General features: G+C 39.3%; 2 protein-coding genes across 5 annotated transcripts in view; one reads left to right on the forward strand and one right to left on the reverse strand.

Moving 5' to 3' along the window:
- LOC126167332 (G protein-coupled receptor kinase 1) overlaps positions 1 to 5,875 on the reverse strand; it is a 1,141,113-nt gene extending 1,135,238 nt beyond the window's left edge. The window contains exon 1 of the mRNA XM_049920468.1: positions 5,509 to 5,875. Within this exon, the coding sequence (XP_049776425.1) occupies positions 5,509 to 5,621 (113 nt within the window). The 5' untranslated portion in view covers positions 5,622 to 5,875. The remainder of the gene's footprint in view (positions 1 to 5,508) is intronic.
- Positions 5,876 to 7,833: 1,958 nt separating this feature from the next.
- LOC126167365 (HEAT repeat-containing protein 6) overlaps positions 7,834 to 26,312 on the forward strand; it is a 78,575-nt gene continuing 60,096 nt past the window's right edge. The window contains exons 1-5 of one of the 4 annotated variants that reach the window (XM_049920474.1): positions 7,834 to 8,004; positions 8,437 to 8,723; positions 15,516 to 15,761; positions 19,529 to 19,804; positions 24,998 to 25,213. In XM_049920474.1, coding sequence (XP_049776431.1) covers positions 8,550 to 8,723; positions 15,516 to 15,761; positions 19,529 to 19,804; positions 24,998 to 25,213 — 912 coding nt within the window. In that variant the 5' untranslated portion in view covers positions 7,834 to 8,004; positions 8,437 to 8,549. Of the gene's footprint in view, positions 8,005 to 8,436; positions 8,724 to 15,515; positions 15,762 to 17,188; positions 17,310 to 19,528; positions 19,805 to 24,997; positions 25,214 to 26,312 lie in introns of those variants that run through there. The other 3 variants (XM_049920471.1, XM_049920470.1, XM_049920473.1) reach the window with 3 other exon arrangements.

A 26,312-nucleotide genomic window follows, 5' to 3' on the forward strand; every position in this document is an offset into this window, starting at 1 on the left:
GGCTCTCAAAAAAATTATTTCAGTTTACCTGCGTAGACAGTGAAGCGAATTTTTGAAACTGTCAATCTCTTTGACTCTGCCGCATATGGCAGTTTTTTTCTCTCTCCATGAGATACAGCATAACGAAACGGCACCAAAGCAGGCGTTAGGCAGGTTCGAGAGCATTGGTTTCTCGATATTTTTATATCTATTTTCTTAAATAGTTACTGGGCGATGGCCTTAGGCCACGTGCGTGCGTTATGGTTAACCGTCGAACTAATCCGCAGTGCAACTTGGTAATCTCGAAATATGGAAAGCATTATCGGGAATAAAAAGAGTATAGACAGAAAGAAATCTACCACCTGTCAGGGACCGAACATCGGTTTCATTCGCCAGAAATCATTGAAAAAAATAGTGAATATTAACCCTAGATCACTAAGCCCTCGCGAAATTTACGGTTGCAGTCGGTATCAATTCGTGGTTCCCGACAATCTAGTATTGTAACGCGGTCTGCGCTAAAGTGATTGGGTGATGGGATAACTCAGAACGCCGATAGGTAATTTTGGCCCAAACTGAGGTAAGTGGGCCTTCGATGTTGTCGGAAGAAGAGGGTCAAGCCTTGCTTCTCGGCAATGATGTCTTCCGTCAGATGATCCTCTTTCAAATACCGAGAGAAAAATAATATTAACGTCCCATCGAGGAATCGGTGACCCAGCTCAAGGGCAGAATGGGTACGAATAGCGTAAAGAATTCATCGTGGTTTATTATCCACACTGCTGCCGTTAATTGTTCGCATAGTGCGGGCAGCCTTGCCTTCACATTCTGCTTTTGCCGGATACTGACGTTTCGATTATTGATATGTAGCTTATACAATAACACAATGAAAACAGAATGAAACAAACGTCAGTGGCCGCAGGAGTGACACGGCGTCACTTTTTCAGAAGTGTCCCGATTCTGCGTACAGCATTACAATGGACTTATACCTACGTGGAGACTACCACGACAACGAAAGTTCCAGATTTCAGTAAACGACATAGGGCCCCAGTAAAGATGCTATTATATGCAGTGCCACTGGCACTCTGTGAAGTTATATCTTAACTACATGGCGCAGGACTGCGTGTTGCCCTTGTCCTGGCCACAGAAGGTGTTTGATTGTTGCCCCGGTAAGCACGCTCTCGAGATCTCTTACTCATTGAAAACCTATATCGGGATGGACAGACAGTGATTTCAAACCTGCTCCATTTGAGTGCGATCACAGAGTCGCAACCACTGCGGTATTTCGTTAATTCTAACCTCGGACTGTCGCTATGTGATCAAAAGTATCCGGTCACTTCCAAAAACACACATTTTTCATATTAGGTGCATTGTTTTGCCACCTACTGCCAGGTACTCCATATCAGCGACCTCAGTAGTCATTAGACATCGTGAGAGAGCAGAATGGGGCGATCCGCAGAACTCATGGACTTCGAACGTGGTCAGATTATAGGGTGTCACTTGTGTCATACTTCTGTACGCGTGATTTCCACACTCATAAACATCCCTTCGATGTGATATACATATATGCAGAAACGTGAATGGACACGTACAGCACAAAAGCGTATAGGCCGACCTAGTCTTGTCTGGCAGAGACGGCCGCCACTTGAAGAGGATCGTAATGTGTAATAGGCAGACATCTATCCAGACCATCACACAGGAATTCCAAACTGCATCTTGATCCACTGCGAGTACTGTGACAGGTGGAAGGTGAGAAAACTTTGATTTCATTGTCGAGCGGCTGCTCATAAGCCACACATCAGGCCTCGCTTGGTGAAATGAGCGTAAACATTGGACGATTGAACAGTGGAAAAACTTTGTGTGGTAGACGAATCACGTACACAATGTGGCGATCCGATGGCAGGGTGTGGGTATGGCGAATGTCCGGTGAACGTCATCTACCAGCGTGTGTAGTGCCAACGGTAAAATTCGGAGGCGGTGGTGTTACGGTGTGGTCATGTTTTTCATGGAGGGGGCTTGCACCCCTTGATGTTCTGCGTGGCACAATCACAGCACAGGCCTACATTGATGTTGTAAGCACCTTCTTGCTTCCCACTGTTGAAGAGCAATTCGGGGATGGCGATTGCATCTTTCAACACGATCGACCACCTGTTCATAATGCACGGCTTGTGTCTGAGTGGTTACACGACAATAACATCCCTGTAATGGACTGGCCTGACAGAGTCCTGACCTGAATCCTATGGAGCACCTTTGGGATGTTTTGGAACGCTGACTTCGTGCCAGGCCTCACCCACCGATATCAATACCTCTCCTCAGTGCAGCCATCCATGAAGAATGGGCTGGCATTCCCCAAGAAAGATTCCAGCACCTGATTGAACGTATGCCTGCGAAAGTGGAATTTGTCTTCAAGGCTAACGGTGGGCCAACACCATATTGAATTCCAGCCTTACCGATGGAGGGCGCCACGAACTTTTAAGCCATTTTGATCACATAGTGTACCTACACGCAAACAACGCAGAACACGAGACAAGCTAACCACACTGGCAGTCTAATCACAATTCAACGTTTGTCTCTGTGCTGTTCCCGTTATACAGACACATTTGACTAACTTATGATCAGTAGGAGGATGAATAACGGGGTTTGGGTCGTACAGTCGACATCGGCGATATTATGGATAAGAGAGTGAAGTAATCAACTGTAGCATTTTTAAAGAATTGCGGGAAGCACTTGAAGCAGTTTTAACTGTTTGGAAACAGATCACAGTCCCGCTCAGTCACGTATCTCTATCCACTTATCACCAGCGTTTCAAATTTAGATGATAAAAATTCATGCAATGTGTATAAGTGTTGTTGCGCATAATAGCCACAGACGTAGATAGAGGTAAAAAAGCAATTTATTACCGTCGCCACAGTGTCATAAAGAAATTATATATATATATATATATTTCTATACCAAGACCTATATATTAAGATGCCAGAAACACGTAATAACACATCATAATCTACTCGCTAGCAACAGATGGTGACAATGGGTGAAACAACTCGGGATGCGCTTGGTAAACAAATATGTACGTAGACTTCTTACCGATTATGTATTTACGCGTATGTAACTGCAGTCTCTTAGTGAGCTGCGACGGAATTTCATTAATGCAGCATTTAATATAATTTGTTAAATGTGTAGAGTTACTTACATGTGTGCATTGTTTTCATCGTTTTTTAGGTAATAACTTAATTCATTTTGAAATCACAAGTTAAAGTGCACCAATTTGCCCTCTATGCGTACTTATATCAGTGGATCACAAACGGAAAACAAAAGAACATTGATTACGATAGTTTTTTTTTACCTCTGATATGCCGTTTAACTACGCGGTCAATTCTGAAAACAAGGTGTATCCAGCAACAGGCTGCAGTACGCAGACCTTAATGTACTCACAAATTTTAAAACAGAAGTATGGAAAGATGAAGTAGATGAAGATGACGCGGAATGTCTGAGACTGTGAATAGAATTTGACAGGACACTGGACGACTTACATCGAGCAATACCATTTAGGAAGACGACATTCCTTCACAGTTGCTGCGATCTCTGAGAGCCAGCCAGGACAAAAACTATCCCATCGGGTGTGCAAGAAATGCGACAGGCTAAATAACATCAGACTTCATGAAGAAGGCACGCGCAGACAGGTGTGAATTTTACCGAACCAACGTCCTGTCAAGCTTGAAATCTACTGGAACGAGTTATTTACATAAGACTAGAAAGACTGGCAAAAGTCGATCTCAGGTTCCGGAGAAATTTAAGAACTGTGAGACGGTTCTTAAATACAACCTATATTAGAAAACAGACTAAAGAAAGGAAAATCTACATTCATTGAGTTTTTAAGGAATTCATTTGACTGTAATAATATCTTTGATATTCTGAAGGTAGCACGATCGACGCATACTTTTTTTCTTTTAAGCCAGCAGGCAATTCGTGTGCGTATAATAGTTCTCACATGTTGTAACATTGAACAATTAAAGTTGAGTGGCCTCCCCACCCCGATCCACGTATTTCTGTGTGGCAGGGGAGTTAAATTAGTGCGAATAGAATTACTGCTTTTACCATTGTCCATATTTAGAGGACAGGATAACCCAATAGCGCCTGGTCAGCCAGTTTACAAACGGGAGAAAATAGGGCATATCCATTTCCCACTGGACAGTGTCTAGTAAAGTTATGTAACGTTCAAACAAAACTTTGTGTTGATTCAACTTCAAAAGAGATTGAAGTTGTTCATTATGGATTTTGTTAATACCGGCAGTTTCTCTAACACTTTGTGTCAGTGAAGCTATGTTTGTACACAACGAATAAGGAAGCCTTTCGAACCGAATACTTGTTATAATTCCTCGTACAATTTAAAGAAAAATTTCAGAAACAGGAAATGGTGAAAAGTGTTCATTAACGTGACATCATGCAACTGACAGGTATCATCTACTAACCAAAATAAATGCAACGTTATCGTAGCGCCCTATTCATGTCCCTTTTCTCTCCTTTTTGTCCGGATTCAAATGCATGATTTCAAGGGGATTATCAGCAAACTGGTAATTTTTGGGGCCTCAGGAGTGCGCAAACATTGGCCAAGTCATCGAATGCAGTCTGTGTGAAAGATTTCTTCCACCCCGAAATGTTATTCAAATGTGTAGCTTTTGGCTCAGGAAACAAATATAGATGTTCCTTGCAGCCATTTCTCGTTGTTAGTGAATATCAACTCAAATTTGTCGATACATACAGGACTGCCTTCCTCAGTGGATCCACTACGTCACCTAGTTTTTCCAGACACCTTGCTTCTCTCTCTCCTAGAGCCACTGATGATGAAAATAACATACTAGGCTTTTGGATGCACATATTAGCTATAGATGTTTCTGATATTATAGTTCGTGTGGATATTGGATACTATTTACCGTTCATTCTGATGTGTTGGTGTTCCTTAGGTGTACTTCGAAACAGGAGGCAACTTGTGCTTCCCTCCATCATTTTATGAGCATTCAGTTGCATTACAGAGAAATCTGTATACTACATTTAAGGCTAAAGAAACAGGCCACACTTTAGTAAAACTGTCAGTGAATACTTTTCGTGTAATGTCTTTCTCTTTCGTCCATAACACAATTTTGTTTCGCGCTTCCCGGCGAAGTACTGACTGTAAAATGCTCGTGTCTTTCACAGGGCTTAGAACAAAATCAGCCTGTGGTTCTCCCACAACTAAGGACCTGCCTCTTGACACAGAGCTAAAGAGATACATGTCATGTGGATTACATTCATGCTATGTAACATGTACACAAACCATGCGTGACTTTGATGTCAGTTCCCGACAAAGAGTATGAACTCGCAATACATTTAAACTAGTTTTGAAGTTTAAACTTCAGAACATAAGTAACTTTTCTGCCAATAAATTACAGTCGTAATTGTGTAGAATAAACTGACACACATATAAAAACACATAAGCGCACCGTCATTCCAGGCATTGTCGTTAAAGTTAGAAGGGTGATTGCTGCCTGCCTCACGTACCTTGGGTCGGGAAGGATTATTTTCTTACTGGCTCGGGCTGCTGGCGTGCATTTGCTCTTTTCCATAGCCATCAAATAGCTCACGTCCGCGAGCACTGCCTCCAGATCCGCCATTTTGCGTGCTTTTTCTTTTCACCTCCTATTTCACTGCACACACGGACACTTCCTACAGCATATTGTCAATCTAACACCTGAAAAATCATCAGTAAAACTAGCTACGTCCGCGCGTTTCCTTTTTAGATCACCGTGTGTTCCCGAAGTTCGTCGCCTCATTCATTTGAAAAGTGATACACAGTACCGTAACATTTTGATGTCAAACAAGACCTTCCCACTTCCACAACAGATTGCTCACTGACCGGTTAGGTCGACCACTTTCCTCCCTTTGGTCCTGATTGGTTGATTTCTGAAGTAGTTCACAGTGGCACCTACAGATGTCAGAGGAGCGGCAGACGTCAACAGCTGACAAGGGGGCGCGGCCAAACACGCGGTACCAACATAAATTTCTTGATTTCAAAAGTCCCTAGGAGAAAAGCGTGGCCTTTCATATAGAGTGAATTCAAATCTGACCATAAAACTAGCACATTTTGTATGAATAAGTTCGCATGCCTGAATGACTGTTCGCTAAGCGTTGCACACAAATAAGTCACTAATACGTCTACGGTTCCTAACAATGACGTCATACAGTGAACTAGTAGTCTGCTTTGGCACTGGGCGATTTTAGCAGAAGACACAATTCCAGTTCAGAACATATGTTATAGACAGACAGAAAACAAGAAAATAGAAGTTATTAGTAAAGATTTCGGTAAAGGCACCTTTGTCTAACGAGCAGTGGTCGCTGGACGTTCATAACTAAATACGAAAGTGGATATTTATTGCAGGATCCTTTTGACTATCTTTCAATGTTTCGACGGTGGACGCAGTTAAACATTAAAATATATCGCGAGCATTGATATTCATTCTACTGTTGATCAGAGGTACATGAAATACCTGTGTCTGTACTTTCGTTTCAATGTATCCGACAAAAAAGTTCATGTAGTTGATGGTAAGATGAAACACAGGAGGAACAATGCATGTGAAGACGAACTATAAGGATTAGGCAATTGACTGACATTATATACAAAACGCGATTCGTTTAATCCTGCATATAAATAGCATGTACACGCCTCAGAGAAGTGAGAAGCATACTTTTACGCATTTGTCCGGCGACTACCATTTCAAAGCATTGGCTATTTTATTAATATAGAACAAACACTTTACATTGCCGCTTCTGGTACCACCCCAATGTCACTTCTTTTAAAATGATACATATATTATGTTTGTTAAGAGAATGTTTTAATATAGGGTAATAATTACTCCTAAAATAAATTTCATTTTAGTTCTTGGGTCTGCGTCACAATCAACATAAAACATCATAAATGTCTCAGTCACACTGAAGTGAGTATTTTACAATTTTCAAGATAATGAATTAAGAAATTTAGGGTCTGGTACTTTCAATACCGCTGGAACTTTGGGCTTCTTTTGTGTTTAGGTACTGTGACTCAGAGAGAAAAAAATTAATAAAATGTTACAGCCCTTATTTTCTAATCCAATCTTTGTGCCTCTGTGATACCTAAAACAAGTTATTCCTTTGATATGAATGGACGTAGAAGAATATATGAAAACAACTGCACGTATTGTAAATGACACTTTTTAAAATTACATTCAGTTTTCGTGAAAAATGCATCATTTGTACACATAGAGATGAACATTTGTTAATACTAAATAAGCTATGAATGAATAAATGAAATGAAATTTTTTACACAATTGTGTTCCAAATTTGTTTTGAGTATGCTGTGCTGTAGAAGTTCGCTTGGAAGCCCTTACACATCCTCCATAAAGTACCGATCTCTCTACCGGTGATTTCCATATTTTTGGAGACCCAAAGAAAGACATTCGTGACTGTCCATTTGCTTCGGAAGAAGGGGTGCACATCTGGATACAATCTCGATTCCGTAGACAACTGCAAACATTTCTCTTTGAAGGCATTGACCGGTTAGTCCCACAGTGGGATAAATGTATTAACAATTATGGCGATTACTTTCGAAAAAATAAACAGTTTACTTACTTTTGCATCTATCTCGTTTTCATTTGACTGCTCCTTATAGGATTATCACATAATTGCTGATGGTAAGTTTTATTTACGAGTGGCTCTATAGTTATGTTGTAAGATATTATTACTCTCTGTAGTCTAATAGTTTAGTTATGGATGCTTATCCTTACTTCGGAATGTAAATGTGGCTGTATATGGCCATTTAAATCAATCTGTATCATTTTTCCCGTTATAGTACAGGTACCAGTTCATACGGTTATTTAGATTGGGACATGTCTCACACGACTAATGGACATAAATCAGAACGATTACCTGAGATTCTGTAAGTGATTCTGCAGAAACAATGGAAAATTGAAAAATGATGCACGATAACATCGGACTCCTTCAACTTGTGGCAGTATATATAGGGTAAATATGATGTAATGAAGAGTGGGATGTGTTCTTATAGGAACAGTTTCTGCCTCTCTTATTCAGCATACGGGTCGCAGGCCAGAATACGTGTTATGTATAAATTACCATGGTATTATCCGAGCTGTTCGGAATTACACGAGGGATTATCATCAGCAAAATAATGGATAGTATAATGTGTTTATGGCAAACGTACTAAGAGTTCATAATTTACTATTTTGTTATTTATAATTTCTAGGTGAATAACAATGCCATTCGTAGCTAATTTAAAACATTGAAGAAACATGAACATTATGATCATACAGATAACATTTTCGGGTTGTTTGATCTCTGCAGCATACCGATAATACCATAGGTACATGCACATCGAAAATTCAGATGATGTGGTGTGTTTCTGTTTGTTACTTTGTTGTGTATATGTTGTCACCACAGAGGTCCAGAAAACAAAACACTTGGTGGGTGCTGTTCCCATAAGCCACCGCGCCCAGTGTTAGTTTGGGCTGCGCGTAAGCGTGTAGCCGTGTACACATTACTATTGTGTCGGGATGGAAGTGTGTGGTGAGTGTGACACTCAAGAAGCAGTGAAATTCAATAGCTTATGTGATAAATTAACGACATTGTTTCATGGAAGAAGCCGAGGAGATCGGCAATATATCAATTCTTTACTTGATGAATTTAATTCACTGGAGTTTAAGTCTGACATTATACAAAATGCGGAGGTAAGATGTAAATGGTTGAGTGTTTTATTGTTTGTTATGTTGTTGAAAAAAATTATACATATTAATCACTGTAAATAAATTTGGTTAAGGTTGCGTATTTAACCCCCCTCCCTCTGAAATCTTGGTTGTGGCCGCAAAACGGGGTCAACTGAATCTGCCTATATTGGATGTTTGTTTCGTTCCGCGACGTGATGATAGTGGTGTACAGAAATTTGTGGCTTTATCATGGTGTAAACATGTAGTTAGTTAATGCAATATCAAAAAACTTCTTGTGTGTAAGAATGATTTTTGATGATAGGAATGCCACCTGAGCTTATGATTTGTTTCTGATTATCTCTGTGTCAACAACGTGTTGAATTCTTCCTTCTATTACATTTATTAATTGGAAATGAGTGTGATTATTACATACTCTCTTTACACATTTACAAAACATTTATGTGAATATAAAACGACTCAGTCCACGCAATTACATTTTATTGTCCAAATGATCCATAGAACATGAAATTAACTTGGTCAGTGGAGGTGCAAAAGGATGTTTATTTAAAAATGTGTTTCTTTCGTTTTACAAAAATTATAAATTGACATAAAATCTTATATTCTGTATGTGACTTTTATTTTATTTTGTTTAAATGTTCTTCATAACACTTAAACTGAACTGCTGTTAAGTTTAAGATACTGTGCGGTAACATAAGGCCTGAAGTGTTGAGAGGAACTTCACTTTTTAGAGCAAAATGGGAAGCTGGTACTGTGTGTAAAGGGCCAATAACAAAATCTGAATTTAATAGGCCCACAATCTTGACAAGATGGTTGCCAACAAAAATTCCCAGCAACTTAGTCCATTGAGAATAACTTTTTTTATAACTTCACTACTGTGGTCTCTGTTTTTATTTGTTGTTAATTATAGATATTTTTTAGATTATGAACATACTTTAATCTTGTTGAGTGTGTTACATGTTGGGTTTTTTGAGTTAATTGAACAGTTTTGTGTACATGGCCATTCGGTTACAAGTGAATGATTAAACTTAGGCAGTGCTCAGTCTGAAAGGTATCTGAACATGGCAGTGCTTTTTTAGGCATGGATGGTCCTGTTAAAACTGGTATACCTTTACCTTCCTTCAATCCATGAACTAAATTATTGAAGGACCTACAGTTTAACATGGATTTTGAACCACAATACTACTATGCTTTTTCACATGTTGATCTCATTGCCAGAGGTGGAAGAAACTGTAAGTGACAAAAAATTTTTTTGGAGAATTGAGCCCTGAACGTTTGGCTATGTAGACCAACATTGGGCCGCATGTACACTGATCAGCCAGAATGTTATGGTCACTGGCCAGGTAGCAATATAAACCTGTCCAGGTGATAGCAGCATCACCTGGGGAGGAATGACTGCTAGTCAGTCGCACACACAATGCATGTGGTATCAGTGAGTGTGCTGTCACTGTGTAGAATGGGGAAGGCACATGATCTATGTGTTTTTGACAGAGAGCAGATAGTGATGGCCTGGAGGCTTGGCATGAGCATTTTGGAACAGCATGACTCGCCGAGTGTTCGAGGGGTACTGTGGTAAGTGTCTTCAGCACATGATGAAACCAAGGTGAAACCACATTCAGGTGTTGCGGGATTCTTACAGGTGTCAGATGTTGTTGTCTGCACAGACTGGTAAAACAGGACAGGTGGTGAACTGTGGCGGAACTAACATCAGACTTTAATGCTGAGTGGAGTACAAGTGTGTCTGATCACACAGTGCACAGAACAGCTGATAACCCAGGCAAGTACCAATGCTAACACCTAGACATTGGCAACTAAGATAGAAATGGGCATGTGACCATCAGCACTGGCAGAGCATTGTGTGGTCTGATAAAGCCCAATACTTTCTTCTTCGTGGGAGGGAACGAATCTGTTGTCTTCTAGCGGAACAGCTCCTTGAAATCTGTCCTGTGGGACAGAGACAAGCTCTTGACAGCTCCATTATGCTCTACAGAACTTTCACATGGGCATCTATCAGTCAATTGGATCTTGTGCAAGGCACCATAATGGTAAAGGAATATCGTACACTGGTTGCAGACCACGTACACCACTTCATGACAATCATGTTTCCTGATGGCAGTGGTAGTTCTAAATAAGATAATGTACTGGTGCCCCAGCTCACCAGATCTGAATGTGCTCGAACACGTCTGGGATGTGATTGAATGTGTCGTCAGAGCTCATCGCCCCCCCCGCCCCTGCCCCTCCCTCCATGGGATTTACAGGAATTAGATGAGTGGTATGTGCAGATGTGGTGCCAGCTCCCTCCAGCAATCTACCAAGGCCTCATTGCTTCCATGCCACAATCTGTTGCTGCTGTTATCTGTGCCAAAGTTGGACATACTGGCTATTAGGTATGTGGTCACAATGTTTTGGCTCAGTGTATATTATTGGCAGGTACTGGAAAATGTACTTGGGCCACCTGCATGACTGTCACACACATGGAACATTTGTGTACGTGAGAAAATGTAAATGAATTTGTGGGTACTATGTTCCATGACATCTCATTTTGATATGTCCAGTCAGCGATGGTGAACAAGAAGATATTATTCAGGTTGCCTGCTGATGTTTGGAACTGGTTTGGTTAGTATACACACAATCTGAGTTTGAAGGTATTTGATTCTTATTACATTTGGGAAAATAATCAGTTTTGTAGTGGAAAAAGGGAAGAAATGCTTTACAAAGAAGAACTACCTAACATTTTCAGTTTTGGTGAGTGTCTCTAAAGTTCATTGATGAAGCTGTTATCAGTTATCCTCATGATAATCAAGCAGTTGCTTCTTTCATTTGGGAAAATTGACCAGTGAGCGACTTTTGGTAAAACTTTGAGGAAATGCTACTGTGATAAATTTTGTGGTTTCCCTAAATTATGTAAAACAATTTTTAATGTGTATTTAACAGAGCTACGGCTGATTTTTCCTATGTGTTGCCTGAAAAGGCTGAGTACATGCCATTTTTTAAGTTCTCCCATGTAGCAAAAATCCCTGTCAATACTGGGAGTTACATCTGGATCCTCCACGTGGCAGACAAGGTGATTGCTGTGGATGTAGATGCTTGTTGTATGGTGGCTAGTTTATACAAAATCCTCTGTTAGCATTACATTTTTACAGTGTTCTGTCTTTGCCAGTGTTAATTCTGTAGTTAGACTGTCAGAACATCACATGATGCTAAATGTGTTAACTAACTATGCTGTACCAGGTGTAGAAGTATGAAACTGAAATTTGTTAGCGATAATTACACGTCTGTTGTTTGAAACTGATAAACAATATTTTATTCAAAATAATCTCCATTGCTATTTATATTTTTCTCCCACCTCTCCAACAGGCTGTGAATGCCAAGCCAAAAAAATAGTACTTCCTTTGAAGCGAACCAGTCAGCGAGTCATTTTCATACATTTTCATATGAACTGAAATGTTGCTAAGCTAGAGTGTTTCTCAGTGATGCAAATAGATGATAATCTGATGGAGCCAAGTCTGGAGAATAAGCCGCATGCCTTAGTATTTTCCAACTGAACATCTCGATCGTTTCCCTGACCTGTTTTGCTGTGTATGATGGGGCATTATCATGGAGCAATATGTATGACTTTGCATTGCATTCTTTCAGATTCTGCTCGTTTTTCAAGTAATTCTTGACTTAAATCAATAATTTGCTGTCAGCAGCGTTGTGTTAACAGTTTCATCAGGTTTTAGCAGCTCATAATAGACACCCTTCTGATCCCACTAAACACAGAGCAATGTTTTCTTTCCAAAGTGATTTGGTCTTGCTGTGGATGTCGATGATTTGCCTGGATTCACCCATGATTTACAACGCATAGGAGTCTCAAAATATATCCATTTTTTATCACCTGCCACTATTCGATGGAGAAATGACTTTATTCTGTATATTGTGAGTGGCGTTTCACAAGTGGTCTTTAAATTTGCTAGCTGTTTCATTCAGTTCATGCTGAACCCATTTTCCCAATTTCTGTACCTTTTCTATTGTCTTCAAACTTACTTTTTTTGGTGATTTCCTGTGCTTGTCATTTCTCACATTGAAATCAACACTTCTGAATTTTTTGAACCACTCAAAACAGTGTGTTTTCCCAAGAGCATGTTTCCTGAAAGCTTCAACAAGCATTTGATGTGATTCTGCAGCAGTTTTCTTCAAATTATAACAGAAAACCAATGCTGTCTGCAAGTTGTAGTCAGTAGGTGCAAAACTCGACATGCTTACGGGTCTGAAACAGATACCAATCTATAGAACTTGGGTTACTGTGTGTTGACATTTGTCAGCAGCCATTACATGAAGCAGAGGGTGCTGCGGACATGGTCTCAGAGGCCCTGCACTGATGGCTAGCACCACCTATAGGGAAATTCTGGTTTCATACTTCTACACATGGTAAATACAAAGTGTAACTAAATTTCCTTTACAGACTATGAGAACTAGTTGTAGCAACTAAGACGGTTAAGTTTAGCATAGGAACTCATGTTTTGAAATCAGCCATTTTCCCACTACATCCAAAATGACCCAACATACATTCCTCTCTGACTCCTGTTGCTTGTCATCTGGGTCCACTTAAAATGAAACTCAATGTGCCAACTACTAACATCACTACCTTACAGTACCTCAATATCATGTTCTGGTACATGTTCAGTCCTCCATCATCTTTTGCAGCCATATCTTGTACCAGTAGTTCTTACTTGGTTGGCACAGGGATCTTGTAAATGAAGGAGTTTATGTGACCCCACAGGTAGTAGCCTAGTAGGTTCAAGTTGGGAGAACATGCAGGCCAAGTAATTGGGCCACCACAGTCTATCCACTGTTGCCCAACTCTTTGGTGTGGATGATCTGTGCCCGCATATGAAAACTGAGATGATGTGTTATCATGGGAAAACTGCATGTTTTGACGTACATGCAGTGGCACATCTTCCAATTGCCCATGTAGTAAGCCGTCAAGGAACAGAAATTTTATGGTACCCATGAGATGTAGTATTAGAAGGCATTGCCCCATCACATGTTTATCCAGGAACCTTGCCAAAATGTTCAGATTATCATTCCTGAAACCCATGGGGTGTGCAGCATGTTGGTTTTCATCAGTCCACATATCACTATTGTGGGAAATGAGAATACATTCCTTGGTGAATCTGGTTTCATCCATGAACAGGTCCACTGTGAGCAGCCGAACTCATTCACATGAAAGTGCAAGAACCACTTCCAGAAGTGGGCTCGTGATGCAATATCTTGTGACTGCATTGTCTGTACATTCTCGGGGTGGTATGGGTGTAGCTGCTGCTCATGTAGAACAAGGTAGACAGTTTGGTAATCCACATTCACCATAACTGATAAATTTCTGGTACTTGCTGTCACTTCCTCTTCCACTGCATGGATACACCCTCATCAAACTAGGGTGTGCAGCACTGCCATGGAGCACCACAGTCTGTGCTGGCACTGGTGCATGTGCATGTCTCCAAGGCTTTCAAGTTCACTGTAGCAAAGAGGGAGTGCGAAGGTGTTTGGTGGTGTGGAAAATACTCCACATATAACTGACAGTCAGCACTCCCATCGAGCTTTTCCATACAGTAACTTCATGTTGGGGTATCTGCTAATGTGTAGCTGACTGTGGTCAACAGCAACACACTAAAAATGAAATATACCGATACAACTTGCACTCTGTACTAATGATTACTACTGTCCAGCAGTACAGTATGAAGAAAGACCACAAGCACAACAGCAGTACAAACCTCTCTGGGCAGATCACAAATTCAACTGAATGGCATGTAAAAAAATCAGTAGTGGGTATGGAACATCAGATGATTGGCGAATAATGTATGTAACACCCTAGTAAGTGACTTCGAAAATGCAGAATATTGGAACATGTGCTGTAGTATTTTGCATGTATTGGGAAAATAGTACATTTCTGGGCATGAGTTCCAGACTTACGCACTGCTCTTGCTGAGGAATGGGATCACTCATGTAGAAAGCATTCATTTGGAACAACTGAAGCATTTGATACCTCTCCAGCCGGCCATTGTGGCCGAGCGGTTCCAGGTGCTTAAGTCTGGAACCATGCTGCTGCTACGGTTGCAGGCTCGAATCCTGCCTTGGGCGTGGATGTGTGTGATGTTCTTAGCTTAGTTAGGTTTAAGTAGTTCTAAGTCTAGGGGACTGATGACCTCAGATGTTAAGTCCCATAGTGCTTAGAGCCATTTTGACCATTTGATACCTCTCCAACAATTCGCAGACACCTTTCGACCTAACGTAGGCTTTAGGCTACTCTACAAATCAGTATGTCGTCACATCTGAGACTTCATAGGCTTCAGTGTACATCACAGATAAAGTTTGTCACCACAATCTACACTTCAGAAACTGACACAGATGCAAAAGAAGTGTTGTTAATTTTCTGCTCTATTTTTATTTGCATACATATGATGATATACAACCACATCATCATGATATTGTGGGATGAAGCAGACATCCAGTGTTGTTAGGTCTAGTTGACCCGTTTGTTCAGTTTTTATTTATTTATTTGTTTATTGTATTTTTAGAGTGTTAATTTTTCATTAAATGTGTTTCTTTTTGTTACGTAAATTAAATCAAGATTGATGGTTGTTATATGACTAACATGTTGCAGCTGTAGTATGTTGTTTTTTTTTGCACGTATTTTGAAGAACTGCGACTGTGAAATTGTTTAACAATATTTTTTCGTAGTACTTCTTCAGTTAAGTCTCCACTGAAAAAATGTTTTTGGGTTGTCAATATATTAAAAAAAGTTAATTTTGGTTCCAGAAAGCTGTTTTAATTGTAAATCAGTGCTGTTGCATTGTTCCTTCAAATGACACCTTTTTGGTTGCTAAAGGATGCCAGTTGTTTAGCAACCTTATTTTGAAACAAAAAGTAAAAGTTGAAGGAAAAACATTGTTATTAGCAATAAACTGGTGTTTAGAGGCAGTCAAGTACTGTTCAGATATTGCAATTTTGGATATACTGGGTGCCTTGGAAGTACTACTGTATGGGAATGGAAACCTAGTAAAGGTATGGTAACTTTTATTCCTAATCATGTGGATGGCTGTTATTAATTCAAAATATTTTCAGTGCTTGGTCCCACACAGCTTGTCAAAAATTAAGTTACTAGACCAGTGGTTGACTGTCTAACATAAGGATGTAAAGTATCCTAGTAACTAAAGCTTAATTCACACGAAACGATTGTAAAGTGCCTTTCTGTTGTACTTTTGTCGTAATTTGACATAGTGAATCTTTGAATACTATTGACTGTTAAGCAAATAAATAAAAACTGCATGAGAGAATTTTTATATGGTGGGATGTCATACTTCAATGATTCGTATGTGTTGTTGGCTGAGTATGTGTGTTTCATACTTACTTCAGTATTGTCTATATAATGCCATTGCACTGCATATGATATAATGTTGTATGGCTTGAAGTTATTTTCCTATAAGTTGTTAGACTAATTTAAAGGGTAGCTATTGCAAATATGTTTTGCACTTGATATGCAGTTTTTCACATAATATTTGCTGCTTATGCTTATAACAAGTTTATTTTAATTATGTTTGTACTCTGTACTTCTAAAGTGTACAGCTCAACTAGAGATATAATGCCAGTGCAGCATTTTTATTGACAAAGTTTTTTCTTTGATCGGTATTGATAGTAACATGTACAATATGTTTAACTTGTTATTTTGAGCAAGTACAGCTTTTATTGGCTATTGCTCATGGTTCAGATGTTAAAAAATCTGAGAGTTGTTCCAACAGTTTACAAGTCTCCAGTGATGGAGTGATTTGTATTATTATATTATTGATGCATTGGATCTTCTGAGCTATATATAAATTTTACATACTGAGTTCTGTTGTTCAGTTTCTGATCTTGTAGGTTTGTAGGGTGAAGTAGAATGTCATTTATGTATGCTGTACATAGATACTGTAATTTAAAAACATCTTGTATGTATCCTTAATGAATTTTTACTCTGCAGGTGTGTGTGTGTGTGTGTGTGTGTGTGTGTGTGTGTGTGTGTGTTTTATTTGAAACTTGCTAGAATATTAAATCTGTGTGCCGGACCAGGAATTGCACCTAGGAACTTTGGCTTCTGCAGGCAGGCACTCGAACAACTGAGCTGTCCAAGAAGTCCTGCAAGGTATGCAGGATGACTTTTTGAGGTTTGGAATGTAGGAGGTAATGCATTGCAGGAAGTAAAACTGTGCAGACAGAATGTGAACTGTGCTCAGGTAGCTCATTTGGTAGAGCACTTGCCTTTGACAGGCAAAGGTCCTTGGCCCAAGTCTCAGTCTGTAATACAGTTTTAATTTAGCAGGAAGTTTGAAATCAACACAGGCACTGTTGCAGAGTGAAAATTCAATCTGAATACAATTATCAAGGCTGTGTCTAACATCCTTCCTTCCAGGCCTGCTAGTCCTGCAATTTATGCAGAACTTTTGTGAAGTTTGGAAGGTAGGAGATGAGGTACTGGCAGAAGATAAGCTGTGAGGGCAGATCGTGAATCGTGCTCGGGTAGGTCAGTTGGTAGAGTCCTGGTCCAGCACACAGTTTTAATTTGCCAGGATGTTTCTTGTAAGTACATTATTCATTTTTGTAAGGTTTCAAAACCTTTGTATTTAAATAAGTTCTGTTCATTTGTGTTATGATTCCTCATGATGATTGATAGCTTTTGAAACTTGTGGCAGTAATGAAGATTTTCATGTTGACAGTGTTCTATAATTTTTAACAGATTATTTACCTATTTTGCATGCATGTGATATTTGATTCTGTAGTATTATATAAGCTTAATATTAGGGAATTGAAGTTTGTGTGGGATTTTAATAACAATTTCTTTTTAATTAGTTTGACAACAAGAACTACATTTACGATATATGATGCAAATTGTTGTTCGTAGGTGAATGAGGTAGTTGAGTGCTGTGCTAACTTCTTCTTTGCTTCTTTTTTCCATTTAGTGCCCATACTAAACACACAATGTCTGCTTCATAAAAGTATTGAAGATTAACTAGCTGCACTGTATGTTTTCTGTTAATATTTCTCTATCTACACTCATGCTCATAAATTAATGACCATGCGGTGCATGTGACCTGCGGTTGTCGCATGGTGGCACTGACAGCTGTCCACATACGCAGAGGTGTGTTGGTGCATGTCAGAGTACAGTGCAGTGAGTAAGTGTGCATATGTTTTTAGATGTGCTAACGGTGACTTTGTGTTGAAAATGGCTCAAAGAACACATATTGATGAGGTTACGAGGAGTAGAATACTAGGCCGACTGGAGGCTGGTAAATACAGCAGGTCATAGCACGGGCTCTCCGTGTGCCACAAAGTGTGATCTCAAGATTATGGCTATGATTCCAACAGACAGGAAACATGTCCAGGTACTACAGTATGGGACGTCTACAGTGTACAAGACCACAAAAAGACCGATATCTCACCACCAGTGCCCGCAGACGGCTACGGAGTACTGCAGGTAGCCTTGCTCGAGACCTTACCACAGCCACTGGAACAGTTGTCTCCAGACACACAGTCTACAGACAACCGAACAGACATGGTTTATTTGCTCGGAGACCTGCAAGGTGCATTCTACTGACCCCTGGTCACAGGAGAGCCCGTAAAGCCTGGTGTCAAGAACACAGTACATGGTCATTGGAATAGTGGTCCCAGGTTATGTTCTCGGACGAGTCCAGGTATAGTCTGAACAGTGATTCTCGCCAGGTTTTCATCTGGCGTGAACCAGAAATCAGATACCAACCCCTTAATGTCCTTGAAAGGGACCTGTATGGAGGTCATGGTTTGATGGTGTGGGGTGAGATTATGATTGGTGCATGTACAATCCTACATGTCTTTGACAGAGGAACTGTAACAGGTCAGGTGTATTGGGATGTTATTTTGCACCAGTATGTCGACCTTTTCAGGGGTGCAGTGGGTCCCACATTCCTCCTGATGGATGATAATGCACGGCCCCTACCAAGCTGTCATCGTGGTGGAGTACCTTGAAACAGTAGATAACAGGCGAATGGAGTGGCCTGCCTGTTCTCCAGACATAAACCCCATCGAGCACCTCTTGGATGCTCTTGGTCAACAAATCGCTGGATGTCTTTAAACCCCTAGGACACTTCAGGAGCTACGACAGGCACTGTTGCAAGAATGGGAGGCTATACCACAGCAGCTGCTCGAGCACCTGATCCAGAATATGCCAATGCATTGTGCGACCTGTGTATGTGTCCATGGTGATCATATCCCATATTGATGTTGGGGTACATGTGCAGGAAACAGTGACATTTTGTAGCACATGTGTTTCAGTACAGTTTTCTCAACTTATCACCAATACCGTGGACTTACAGACCTGTGTTGTGTGTGTTCTCTATGTGCCTAAGCTATTAGCGCCAGTTCTGTGTAGTGCCACATTGTGTGACACCACATTCTTCAATTATCCTTAATTTATGAGCATGAGTGTAGCTCCAATCAAAGATACAATAATTGTAACAGTAACAGTGAAGTGATCACTTATCTAAACATATCGCTATACTGGTCGCATTTTAACTAAAAGATCACTTTGTAAAGTGTATTTTTGTACTCGAGCGACATAAAATTTGTATTACATTGTGTTAGTGTGATATATTTGAATGGTTTTATTCAATAAATCTAAATGTTTACATTTTTCATGATGGCGCTAGGCAGAGGTATTAATTAAAAAAGCTGGCAATGTGGGTGGTTTTAATTTTTTGTCAAAAAGTTTCATTTCTCAGGAAGTAGCTGAAGGAAATTATATTTTTAAATTATTTTGTTTTCAGCTGTCATGTGATATTTTTTCTGAAGATGGTACTCTGATGCTTCTCTCTGACCAAGAAGATAATGATGTGTCCAGAAAACTATCAGTGACATCAGTGTGGGATGTTCGCTTGCTTGCTCTGAGATGTCTCCAGTCTGTTACGCACATTGCAGATACTAATGTAAATGATCAAAATTCTATCTTGGAATTTGCACAACTTGAAAAATGTGCTTGTGTTTTCTTTAGCTACCTCCACGCCGATAGAAAACAGGATCAAAATGAACTAAATTATGTGAAGGTTAGTAAGAATAGTTGTTTACATTTTTAGTATAACTATTTTTTTTAGGTTACCCTCTTGGAACTGCAATCACACAATATCATAGCAGTGAATATGAATATTCTTGGTGTATACTGTTGATGAAAAGTTGACCAGAAATACAAGAGCTTTTAATAAGTAGCTCTTATGATGTTACAGTGGACACTTTACTTCAGTGTATGTATATGGTCACTTTGCAAAGAAAGGAAAACAGAACTGGGAATAGACTTTGAAAATATTTAAGAAATCTAGCTTCATTAGTTCTCGTGAATGCAGTGCCCATTAAATCATTCCATTACCTTTTTTATCTATTGGAAAAATGCATGAAATATTACATGGATAACATTTTTTGTTCATTTTGTTTGCTGGTACACTTCATGGCCTGATGGAAGTCTTCCTGTAATCTGGTTAAAATTATTGATGATTGACACTTCATGTGTTGTAGTTGGTTTTGTCCAGTCAGAGCGCTAAACATCATGCCTGAACCATTTGCTGTTACCAAACTGCCGCAACAATTAGGTCACCTCTAATGCCTTGTCTGGCCAGTCTGGATATGACCTAGCGTGCTACACTTGAAACACTTTGTTTCACGATGTGGACATTCTTTCCTACTGTGAGTAGAAAAACACTGTGGAGAAGATTGCTACACTTTATTCTAAACCACACCTTCTGTACAACATGACCAAAAGATTTTGCTTTTAATCTGAGCCCCATTTTTATTCACTTTAACATTAACTGTAGACTAAGTACCTTGCACACTACAAACAAGGGAAATAGACAGAGCCTGAAAATCAACTTCAGTTCTGTCCACAATACTTTGAGATTCTGTAATTGACAGAACTGTGTCCAGATCAGGATCTGGCAGTTTAAGATAGTATCAAGTATACATGCACCAGACTATAACTTAGTCTGCAAGACCACTTGAACCCGCAACTTCTTGTTAGGCCTTTTAGTTCAACAATCCACTGTTTTCATGACTGTTCAGGGTGCTTCTTAAGACAAAAAGCTTTAACCCTCGCCACAGAGACTTGAATCTTTGTCTTGTAATGCTCGTACTAAGGATTTCCTGATAATCAACAGCTTCTGGTTGCAAGTTGGCCAACAGTGCGAGACACAGATGATAGCTGTTGGCTCTGATAGTGGTCGGAAAGACAGTAATGCATACCGTACTTTAATGCTGTCTGCTGTGAAGTGTGCTGCTAGTTGAGCACAATATTCTGACCAGTCCTCTCTGTTGCTGTTAAACTGCTGAATCTTGGGTGCAGCAACTGGCTGTGGTGTTGCTTGTTGTGACAATAAGTTCGTAATCTGTGGAACACTGAGAACCTGTCATTCAGTCTGCTGTGTCTGAAACTGAGCAACTTCTGTTAATGATAATTCATGTGGGGGTTTTGGCATGGTTAAACATTTTAGACTAGATACAAGAACACAGAGAAATTATTGCTGCTTTGGCTAGTGGAACACCAGCCATGTCCACACAGGCAGGTGGCATTTGATTCAAAAACTCTTCATTGCCATGTTGATATGTCATAGCAAGCATAGACAAAAGTTCTACAGTTTTAACTTCTGAAGGATGTTGAGAAGCTTGTACTACATATAGGTATCATTAGATCAGTCCCAGTAAAACACTTCAATAACAAGTACTTATCTTTAGAAGGCACCCCTGCTCGTATGATCTCAGAAAGCACTCGGTGATAAATTTTTGTTTAGATCGAACAATAATACTGCTGTTTTTGAAACTCTTCACATACTGAATAATTGTTCTACACAAAAACATCGTCAGACTAACAAGACAGTCAAATATCTCTTTCTTATACTTAAATTTGAACTTACTGCTCTGACTAACGACACCAGCTCGCTGCTAGATCTGAGCTACGATGAGACTGTTATCACAGTGAACAAGCGACACTGTGGTCTCACGTAAATATACTTTCATACAGTGGCAGCGTACGGGGTTTCTCAAGAGCATGTTTTTGTCAGCGCCTCTCATATTTGTGGCTGTGTATGTCAGTGACTATGTTTAGCTTGTGGTTCTGTCGTGAGCTTCACTCTTCGGATGACACCGCAGTCTCTATCCTTCTCTTGTAGTCTGCTAAGTTCTTCATCTAATGCTTGCAACATTACATGGATTCCTGCAACAGGGAGAATGAGATAATGAGGAATAGAAACCAATATTATCATCATGTACCTGGCTAGGCTTGTAATCTTAAATGCTTGTCTGAAACAACAGACACTGGTGACAAGCCGAAACTGTATGAAACAGTTTTGAAATTGAGTAGCTGACTGCAAATTCTGTAACATCAGCTGTGCCAGGTGTAGATCTAGTACCCAATGGTGAAATATGAAAATCTGTGCTGGACCGGGATTCTAACCCGGATTTCCTGCTTATTGTGAGTGGTAGCCTTAATCATTTCAGCTACCTGTGCATGCTCCCTGGACTGATCCATTTATGTGTGTCACACTGTCTACATTTGTCGATTGTGAAGGTGGTGAAGTTAGTCGACTATGATAGGAGGGTGTAGATGATCTGACATGTGGAAGTTTAGACTGGTCATAGGAGCATACACATATAGCCAAAGTGGTTAAGGCGACAACCCGAAATAAGCGGAAAATTGAAGTTTGAGTCTCAGTCTGGCACAAATTTAAATAAGTCACCATTGGATAGCAGACAGCTGTCAGGGAAATCAGTCAGTGAATTAATTAGGAGATTATTTAGTGTAATTGCCATGTGTATGTGCATATGATGAGTGTAAGTGTATGTTGTATAGTATAGTATAGGGTAGTGTATTATTTGCGTTGTCGTTATGTGGTGTTGATAATGATGGTGATGGTAGTGATGAGACAAAATCTAGTGCTGACACATAGCTTACTCATTGTGACACAAATGACTCCAGATTCTACAGATCGATCATCACGAGACAGCATCACAAGTCCTTCCTACATGATATGCTGTGAAGATGATTGCAATTCAGTCCATGCATTTGATGTAAAGTTTGGTAATAAGGAATTAATATTACCACCATTCCTCCACTTGCCAACCAAAGTGTTTACACCATTAGAATTTTAACTGGCTTCCTCTGAGTCAGCTGACACCACAGAAGAGTATTTTATCAACCTTGTCTGTTGAGGTAGGCTATTTTATGTAAATTGAAGTGGCAATTGATCAACAAATGTTTGAGTAATCTGTAGCTATTGCAACAATGAGATCATTGCCACTGGGGATAGAAGTGGAAAATTTTATGATTCTTTTAATGTGGATAAGTGAGATTCCTGCTCAGGATTTTACTTCAGTAGTAGCGCTGCTTCTCTCCATGTCTATCTTCTTGCATTTCTTGTAGTGATGTTTTTTAAATTACAAACGCAACACTATTCAATATAAGTTATGAACTTTCCACATTTATTGACATGAGTAATATAGTGATCATCAACATACATTTAATAATTTAGGCACTTCATGTACCACAGGTCAGTATCTGCACTACAGAGTGGTATCATTTTCACAGTACATTTGTGCTGTCAAATTGTAACAAATGACATGAAGGTGGTTTTAGTTACATAGTCACTGCACATAGTAGCTTTTCACATTAAGTAACTTGTCACATGATGTTTACAGTTTGATTATAAGGCACTGTCTGACTTTTTTTACTGATTACATTTTGATGCAAGCTCACATGTGATTGTCAAGATAGCTTACATAATTGTGCAGAGAGTCTGAACAACTATATCTGGATAAGGATAACTAAACGATTGATAGTTGTTCACAAGGCAGCTGCCATAGCAACAGCCAATCAGTGTGAGGGTGAAGTCACACCTGTCCAATGCCCAGTTGTCATATTGAATTGCTACCTCTTGTTACCAGTCAGTTGCAGACAATTGTATTCTATTAAGTAATTCTTGTGATTTTTTTATTTCTTATATGACTTGTTTATTGGTGTGGTGTGTTTCTCTTACTATGAATTTGTTCCAACTATGAACTTGCTTAGGAAAGGGGTAAGAATATTATGCTCTTGCAAAGTGAACTCAGTACTTCATGTTAATGGGGAACTAGACATCTGCTGTTACTGGAGGTGTATTGCACTTGCACTTAATGGTGAACTGAGAATACCCTCCCCTTCCACGCAATGCCAAACACTTCTTTATTCTGATCTTATACTTTGCAGACTTAATCAAGTATTGTTGTGCACTCATACTTACAGAAATATGTAAGATTAAAAGTTAAAATCTACTAAAATATTTTAATTATTAACCGTAAAAGAGAGCAAAAGCAGAGCATAGAAAATTATAGTAAGCAAAGAAGCCCTTTCAACTGTTACTTGTATTACCACAGTAAAGGCAACTTTATAGATACTATTTTATATAAATGATCCCGAATTCCATGGAATTCACAGAGCCTGCCGGAAGTTGCTAAGAATGAAATTTTCAAAACCAAATCATTAGCTAACAAAAGAGTTCTAGTAGAAGAGGGTAATTTTGGAATCTGAAAAAATTCAAGCTACAAATATGTTGCACTGAATTTTGGAGATAAACATTATTTCAGATTGATTGGTTTAGAAGGTGAATTTTGATTGGTTTAGAAGGTGAATTTTTGAATAGAATAATTTTTTAACTAGGAAGATTTTGAAAAACATTAAGTATTTATTGAAAAGATGAAGGCTACCTCATTTTAGAAACAAACAGCTATTTCCTCACTGAAAATTTCACCTCTGTGTTTTTTGCTTATCTTAAATTGTAGATATTTCTTTATAAAAGAATTTCCAGGTATTCTAACTGTGAAACTACTTTTAGTGATTAAGACATTATGGAATAAATAGTAAGTCTCACTGTAATAGGGCATGAATAAGAAATTAGTTATTTTGTGTAACTGTCACATGTGTTTTCCACAGAACAGAAACAAATAATGAGGAAAATTACTGTATATTTGTGCCAGGAGTGGTATGAGAACTAGGAGGGGGGGGGGGGGGGGGTTCCACCTTGTCAATGTTTCTGGAAGTGGGTTTTTTTTTTTTTTTTTTTTTTTTTTTTTTTTTTTTTTTTTTTTAAGTGGACATAGCAAAAGCACACAATTTCTATGTAGTGTTATTCATAGTTTCTTCCCAATATAAGGCAAATTAAATTAGTTGCATATGTTGGGAAACATTTGTAACTTGGATGGAATATTTATCTCTTATATTTCAGATAATAATCACATGCTTGCTGGGACTGCAAAATATATTTTGTCAGTCAAAAGAAATGTTGGACAAATATGTTGGTGATGCCCTTGGTATTGTCAAAGCTTATATGTTGTTTGGTTTGCCAGGCCACACAGAGCTCAAACCTCAGAAAGTCTTTCCAAGTATATTCGCTCAAGCTGATTTAAGACCACCTTCCAGCAGTTCAGTAAAGGTGAATAAGGTATGTGTGTTTGTATTTGTAATGTTTGTCGTTTAACAAGAAATTCAAACACAAATGTTTTTACGGTTAATATAAATAGGTTAATCATTACCTGCTGCTCTTGTTCATGTATAGAGTGGATGTTGGCAATTTGCTTCCATGTCAAGTTTCACGCATCTAGCACTAGGAAGTGACTTACCCACATTGTGTGAATTGCCTTTACTTTGTGTTTTGCATTTTCTGGTGATTCATGTTTCTGTTCTACACACTGGTGATTACATTTGCAGCACAGTGAAAACAAAACACAACAAATATCAAATTTGCATCATATGAACTGCACGCTCAGATACGCAAATGTATAACGCTGCATCACAACCATAGGAAATAGGTAGGATTAATGTCATCTACATTCTGTAGTGTATAAGAATAAATTACACAATAGATTTCTCATTCAGAAGCTGTATTTGGATGTTGTTTGTTTATGAGATTATGTTATACCTCATGTAAGAAAAAGAAATAACTACCAGCATTTGTCAGAATTAAGCAGTGCCAGAGTTGTAGCCTGTCAAGACTACGGTTTATTGGTCTGGAAAGGCGCTACTTTTGTTTGTTGTGATTCCATGGTCGTCATATTAATATGGCTCATTGCATTCAGGAGGGAGATGCTAAACGTCATGTAGGAACTCAATGACCCAAGAGGACAGACATATTGTTCCCTCAACCATGCAAAATTGTACAGCCACATCATTAACTTGAGTCAGCAAATGAGCTTATTTGCAGCAGAACAAATATTCACATGTACAATGTTGCGACGTCTAGACATCTTTATGGGCAAGAGAGAGGAGCATACTGATTGTGGACACAGAAGTGACACCTGGTTGTTTTTCCAGATGATTTCTGGATCTGCATCCAGCAATACACTGGACTTACCTGTATGTGGAGGCTTCAAGGAGACCAATTTGCGTTTGTTGCACCATATGGGTCAACAGCTGGTGTGGTGGTAATGTGTGCTATTAAGTACACAGTACAATAACCTTCAGTTCTCATAGTCCAGGCTGTTCCAGCTGAGGACCCCACCAGTTGACAGCTGGGCACCTCGAGGTATCGGTGTGCAGGGAAA

The sequence above is a fragment of the Schistocerca cancellata genome, chromosome 1 (assembly GCF_023864275.1).
Source record: "Schistocerca cancellata isolate TAMUIC-IGC-003103 chromosome 1, iqSchCanc2.1, whole genome shotgun sequence".
Lineage (NCBI taxonomy): Eukaryota > Metazoa > Arthropoda > Insecta > Orthoptera > Acrididae > Schistocerca > Schistocerca cancellata.